The sequence below is a fragment of the Ruditapes philippinarum genome, unplaced genomic scaffold (assembly GCF_026571515.1).
Source record: "Ruditapes philippinarum isolate M1 unplaced genomic scaffold, ASM2657151v2 ctg23901_1_1_1_1, whole genome shotgun sequence".
NCBI lineage: Eukaryota > Metazoa > Mollusca > Bivalvia > Venerida > Veneridae > Ruditapes > Ruditapes philippinarum.
Genome location: NW_026860944.1, coordinates 28,545 through 36,017, shown reverse-complemented (window position 1 = coordinate 36,017; position 7,473 = coordinate 28,545). Strand labels below are relative to the sequence as shown.

Genomic DNA, 7,473 nt, shown 5'->3' with positions numbered 1-7,473 from the left:
TGCACAATAGACGCCGTGTCAAAATTAAACCCTTACAAAATTAACCCTTTCAAGCATTTACTAAGGAGACAGCAATTCTTGGAAAATACAGTATGTCTCAGGTCTTCTACCTACCATTTTTTGTATTACAGTACACGACCAAGCTATAAACAAAGCTAAAGTAAACTGATTTTAGTGAATGTGTAATCAATGTAAAGCTAACAGGTATATCTTCCGAACAACCAAAGACTTTTCGTGTGTTGTCTCAATATTGAACAGATGCATTCATATTTGAACACTCCTTGTATATTTATATTTTGTTATTACAACACAATGTTCCTAATGTGTGTTATTAGTAATTTAACTCAACAGTAAAGAATAAAAGCTTTGATTTAAATGATGCCTGCCCGTTTCGTTTTTTCAGCCAAATGCCAGTTCTGTTTTCAGTTTGACTTCCCGTAAAATGTACAGGGAAGAACTTAACATAAGAATAGTAGTTTTTCATTTGTCATTTTAAAATAAAAAAAGTAAAATCCTGGAATCCCATTGGCCATTCTAAAATAAAATGTAACTTAAAATGTGAACGAAAGTTTTTTCTTGCCATACAATCTGACTTAAGTTCAGATTTTCTCATATGTTTTATGTAAATCTAATGACGGACCGTAAAATATATTTTGCCTTCTTGCCCGAGAAAGCTATTTTTGTCATGCAAACTAACCGGTTTTTACATACTAGACATTAGAAGAAGTATCAAAATACTGTTTTAAGTGGAAATTAAACAAACTGTTGATTTTTGTCAGAAAAATAATGCCTGAAGTAATTTTTAACAGATTAACTTGAAATATACTAAAGAGTGAACATTTAAGGGGCAATACTATTTTGCCAGTTTACAACGCCATGTTTGTTCTCGAAATAGTTAAAAACAATTACATATTCAATATTGGTTTTCCAAGGATAAAATTAGCAAACGCATTTGCTTTTAAAATTATGAAACCTCGCCGATGATTGGCTGTGTGAAAGGTCACCAAAAAGATCTGTATTTGGTCACGGTCAGATATAAGAGCGGAGTGTAATATAGAGCTGTTTAAAAAAATGTAAAGGAGAATTTTTGCATAAAGTGTATAGGACAGGCCTTAAACTGACTGGTTAAATAGCTCAAATTTAAAGTTCTGTTTAACAATACTTCTTGTATTCAGATCTCATGACAATTTCTAGTTAACAGTTTATTTTACATAAGAACTTACACAAGATCCGAGTTTTAAATCTAGTCCCAAAATAATGAGAATATTATCAGACCTTATCAGGTACCCTTAGCTTATTATGTTCAGTAATTATCTAATATTATACAAATACGGACTTTTTAGCTGTTGAATATGATGTGATATGTACTGAAAAAATTAATATTGACCGAGGCGATACATGATATATTTCTGACCCCCGCTATTCAGACCATACCTTGATAGTTGTAAAATCATGCACGTCAACATTTTCTTGTAATAATTGACCTCGTGGTATCACTACACTAGGATAGGTCTGAGTGTCGCTAATTGATAGGTGTGAAATTCAAATTATATATGTATCGCCGTTTCATTATTGATATGCAACAAAAGATTATTGGTTACACGAAAATGATTGCCCTAAAATCTGTATTAATTTCCGTTTAAGTACTTTTTCTGCGGGGACTTTATTTCTTTTATGTCTGCGGTTGATAACGACACCGCTGATTTAAAACCAACAGAAAATTAAGCATTTTGCTATGTCTACATGTATGTCAGAATATGTCAACTACCTGTATTGCATAATTTCTTTACCATGCACCGTATCAGCTTTAGATGGAAAATTTTTTATGTATCCGTCATGAATAAAATTTAAAAAAAAAGTTACCTTATTTGTTATAACAAATATCATGTTTGTATGATTTTCGCTCACCCTAAGCTTGATTTATTTTTAAATAAAACTATTATAGTTTGACGGGTGCAATGAACATACCCTTTTGTATTTGTGCAATATATATATATTGTTTCTACGTACGACTCTACCTGATTTATTTTTCACTCTTCATTTTTATACACATGCAGTATTACAATTAATTGTTGTCATTGCACGGTTAATTTTGTAAACATATCTTTATTAAAACGCAGAAATAAAGAACATCAATGATATATGCGAGAATGATGACACCGCAGAAATAAGATGCGCAGAAATTTAAAACCCTTTATTTTAACCAAAATCGCAGAATATTAAGCCTGCAGAAATAAGTACTTATACGGTATTAACGATATTTATTGATTAAACCTAAGTTAAGAATTTTATTTTTTCTCGATAAATAGATTCTGATTAATTTCAATTGCATTCCTTCATTCCAGTGTTAAAGCATTTTAAAACATCGTAACACCAACGTTATTTCTTTCAAGTTCAATATTTGTGTAGTTATTAAGAAACGAAAAGGTTGATCTAGTAAATGTTCAATTATGAATTTGTGTCTTAATGCAGAGTTCATAACAAATCACTTTGCACATTTTTACTGATTTTGCATGAGTTATGTTTTAGAGAAGAGGATATCCGTTATGTGTGTACCCACGATATTTAGACATGCAAGGTCTTAAGCTCCTGGATGCGTCAAAATGGCACCATGTGAGCTCATATCCGTACTTCAGTTCTATACGTGTGTAATATTGGATGTATATTCGGTGATCGACCTGGCCATTCAACGCACCCCATACACTCTCTCTGCACGTAGACGTGGACCTCCTTTGCCATGTTCAGACGCCAATTATCTACCATTTAAATGAATTTATCGGCCACTGCCCCGGAATAAACTATAAACGGAATCTCTAATATGTCATCAATGTACCGCTGATAAGTCGTGCTCTGCAATAGTTAAGGCTTGGAACCTTTTCCCAAGTCTATTCCAACATAGTAAAGTCTAGACAAAAATTTAACTCGTCATGAAAAAAAAACAACATTTCTCCATTTTTACCTGGGCAACTTCACCAGTTTCAAAACGTGCCTGATGCGGACGACGAGTCAATGGAATTCTTAAACAACGTCTTATTAGAAAATCCGCGTTAAAACCGTCTTCACATTATCTTAGTTATCAACCTCATGGTGTGTGTTTTGCAAAAGTTGTTCTAAAACAGTTATCATAATAGTTTAAAGCACCCGTGCTACAGAGAGAGAGGTCGCAACATATATGGATCAATCATCCGTCGCCTGCTTGTCCTGTCACAAACCTTGTCCGGCAAACTTCTCAATATAGTACTTTTGCAATTTCCTCCAAACTTTAAAGGAATGATAAGAACAATTTCATCACCAGATCTAGTTGTGCATATTTTCGGTAATGTTGTGTTCAGTGATTTGATTAAGAGTTATGGCCCTTAATTGATTTTTAATGTTGTCTTTACTACTCCACTTACGCCAATAAACTGGCCCTTAATTATTTTTTAATGTTGTCCTGAACTACTCCACTTACGCCAATAACATAATTTCAATGATTCTTACAGTATTGATCGGTAAGCTCAAGTACTTGGGGTACATGTGTTTTTGTGTGTTTGTTTTCGCTTAAATATATGTTTTAACATAATTATGGCCCTTCAAGAAAAAAAGTCTGTTTTTTATCTTGTTTATTATCTTTTGTCCTCTGCTACAAAGTAAATGCACCTATCAAGCGATTCGTGATCACTGATCGCTTCAGTTATGCATTGTTCTATCCAATCTATGCAACCTTTTCCTCAAAAACTCAAAACATTTATTTTTATGCATTAATGTTTGATTGGTTAATTTGTATTTTAAGAGTTCTGAAATTTAGAAGGTGCAGTGTAATAGATTATTATTGAGAAACTATTAATGAAAATAGCAATGTATACAATTAATTTGTTGTTTGTTCTTTTTTTTCACAGAAGAAACTGACCGATGCTTCCAAGAACTAGGTATTTTTTCGTTTGTTATTTAATATGCTTTCATAAAAGTTATATGAGTAAACAAGATAAAATGCGTGAGTTAATTCCACATTCTAGGTTCAAGGAATTTTCATAATACACAATGCAAACAATAAATACAATCTGTCTGCAGGTATTTGACTTAATAAGTACAAACCATTCTACACCATTTTGTATTGTATCCTAGTTTAGGGATCTCTCTGTTGAAAATGTGTAGTAGCAGGTATAAGTCACCTGTACTCCTGTGCATAACCGATGATTGATTAATTTTTTTGGGGGTTTACTTATTGTTTCGGCAAAGAAAGGGATAACGATATAAATAATCTTAATGGGGGGGGGGGCGTGTTTCGATCAATATAACATGATATTAACACTCGTTTGTCTATCAAATAGTATAAAGAAATGTGTGTGAGTGTGTGTTTAAAGGGTGGGGGGGGTAAATGTATATTTTTATGGGTTGAGCGAGATTGGCATTGTTTTAAAGAAATGTAAAGAGGATAATAATATAAGAGCTCTTTTATCTTTCTTTTTTTTTTTCATCTCAAGAAATGAAGGTATTATTTTCATCGAGCTGTATGAAAATGAATATTTCAATATAAAAGCGAATATACTATTTTCCATTCAACGTAATGAAAAGAAATCCGGTATTTATGTATCAAAAAATTAAAGTTGTTAATTTTATACTATGTCTTATTTCTATGATAGTAGCTTCACTAAATTATGGAAACACTCGATATTAGCGACTTTAAGTCTTAAACACATTCATAGAAACAAAATTTAACTACACAGGTTATTGATTAAAACAATTTGACTTTTACAATATTTGATTATTAGGAACCAAACTAATGCGCAAAATTAATATGTTTGGGGAAAAGGAGTGTCTTCAGACATTGCTATTTTTGAATTAATTTAAGGAGTAAGTTTTCCTTAATGTATATTTGTTCTTTTTTCATTCACCAAACGACATTCATTATATGTATTAATACACTGACTGGTGTCACTTAGGTGAGTGCGATTCGTCGGTATACTCCAAAAGTAACTTAGTCGCGTTGAGAAGTACAGACTGTGACTCTTACTGTCAGTGTGTCCACAATGGAACAAATGCAGATGGGCTCTGTGAGTTATAAGTGGTTGAAGAGGCCGTGTCCACCAGGAACGAAATTTGATCAAAACATAAATACTTGTAATCATGCGTCCTTGGTAACATGTCGTAAGTTCATACAATTATATCTTTACCATGCAAATTAACTGCTTTATTACTTGTTACCCATTTTTAGAAGAAATATATGTAATATTATTTGATACTTTCCTCAAAATTTGCAAATCATATCTTATAACACCTCATGAAGATTTCAAATAGCAAGAACATAATTATGATTATAATAACAGGCTCGGTTCAGTTCCAGAAACTTTCTCTAATACCAAGTCTAAATGCGTTACTTAGATCAAAAGTGCTACAAACACTGCAATCATAATTTGTACACAATTTGTACGCGTTTATCTTCCTTTTTTTTTCGAAAAAAAAAGTAAAGTACCTTACGCCGAGTGTCTCCTCTTCGGTCTGTTTGATATTTTTAGTATCTACAATGATATCAAATATAAGAATGTTTTGTGTGAAAATTCTCAAAATGACAGGAGTATTGCACAGAAAAATCAATTGTTTAAACATCAGTCTAGAAAAATATTTAAATTGTTGTCAATCTGTATAATCCTGGTTCTGTAAAATATACACCACGATTATAAACCGCTAAATTTTAGCAAGCCAAAAAGAAAACACATTGATAGTGCTTTCATTAGTCATCATTGGTTATCATCCTGAAAATAGTTTAATTGTGAAGGTCCGCTGACATAGACATCAACACAGAAGAAATATATACGAGTAAACAAATAATAATATCAATGCCTATATATCTATATAAATAAAAGTTTTCTTTGCATTGCTTTGTTGTTCTTCTTGTATATTTGTTTCATTGCATACCTGACATGTATATTGACTTTGCATGTTATGAATCAAAAGACTATTTTAATCCTCTCTCTGAAAAAGGTGGTTCAATCGAATGTTTCATAACATAGCGTTTTATTTTGTACTCACAGACTTAACATAATTGTACAATAGTTTGATAGTGTAAATAAACATACACATGATGTAATGTGTGTTCTTTCAGTTGGAATTAGGTGTTACCAGTGCAAGAACGAAAACAGTCATGAAGCCTGCAATGCTGGTGCCCTCGAAATTTGCGATCACAATAAGCAGGTAACAACAAAAATAATACATGCCTTATTGCAGATAACAAGTAGCTAAGACCTCTTATTTGTTTATTTATTTATTTATTAACTTATTTGTTTAATATTTGTTTGTTCATTGATTGATTGTTTGATTGATTGGTTGTTTATTTATTTATTTATTAATTTATTTTTATTTATTTATCTATTTATTTATTTATTTAATTATTATTTATAATATTGTCATACCTACTTACCTACCTGCTTATTTCTTATTTATTTATTTGATAAATTAATTTATTTATCTATTCACTTATTTATCTAGCAAATTAGTAAAATGATTGTTCTTGTGTCATTAACTCAATCTTTATGTACTATAATAAATCTGAAATTCAATGTTTGATTAAATGTAAATAAAATATGTGGCATTTATTTGAAGAATTTCCCTTTTCACAAAAATTATAGTAAAATATGGTTTGATATGATATGATAGTGGTGGTTTGGTGTGATGTGGAATGTGGTAGTGGTTTGCATACAGGTATGTGTTGAAGTGGTTCGGCTGTCAGCTTGTTTTGGGTGCAAGGACAGTTGAGAATGTGTGCGTGGTTATTGTTTGGTGTGAGGTTATACACTTTATTGTGCTTGTGTGGTGATGGTCCGAATACGGTGAATGGAAGTTGATTGTATGTCTGTGTTTGTGGAGTTGGCAATGATTAAGGACGGTTGATTTTTTCTTATTCAATGACGTTTTTGGTATAGGAGGGGGGGGGTAGGGGAACATTGTGTGTGTTTGTTGGTGGTATGTGGTCTACTACGGTTTATTGGGTGCATGTTGTGGTGATTTTATTGATGGGCAAGACAGTTGATGGTGTCCAACTAGAAGTGATACGAATATTAGATAACAACAATATGTTCTTAGTTACATGTATGTTGTTAACCACAATTTTCGTTATTCTTAATATGGAACAAAAATTAATATGGTTTTTTTTTCAATGTTTAAATTTAATTATCTATTTCAGTCGTGTCAGACAGTCATTGAATATAAGAATAACAAAATCAAGATTTTGTTTAAAGGTTGCAAGAATCCTACAGCTAATGCCGCCAATGAAAAATTAGGTTGTAAAACAACAGGATCGAAAACATTTTGCAGAGAAAAATGTGTAACAGACAGTTGTAATTATGATCATAACTTATAATTACCTAGTATTTAATTGATTGTTTTCTTGAAACTTTCTACGGGATAACGACAGACATTACACACCAAAAAAATATTTTATTTAATCTGACAATAAGCTTGTTTCACATAGAGAAATAAAGTTAGTTGACAATTGTG

The 7,473-nt window shown here is 31.6% G+C and overlaps 1 protein-coding gene across 1 annotated transcript; it reads left to right on the top strand.

The window, feature by feature from the left end:
- Positions 1–3,878: 3,878 nt before the first annotated feature.
- Positions 3,879–7,473, top strand: LOC132713999 (very low-density lipoprotein receptor-like; the record flags this gene model as incomplete). Its single annotated transcript, XM_060696737.1, is given in 4 exon segments — positions 3,879–3,908; positions 4,923–5,127; positions 6,083–6,171; positions 7,160–7,473. Coding segments are annotated over 2 exon segments (152 nt in total), but the record flags the coding sequence as incomplete, so codon positions are not given.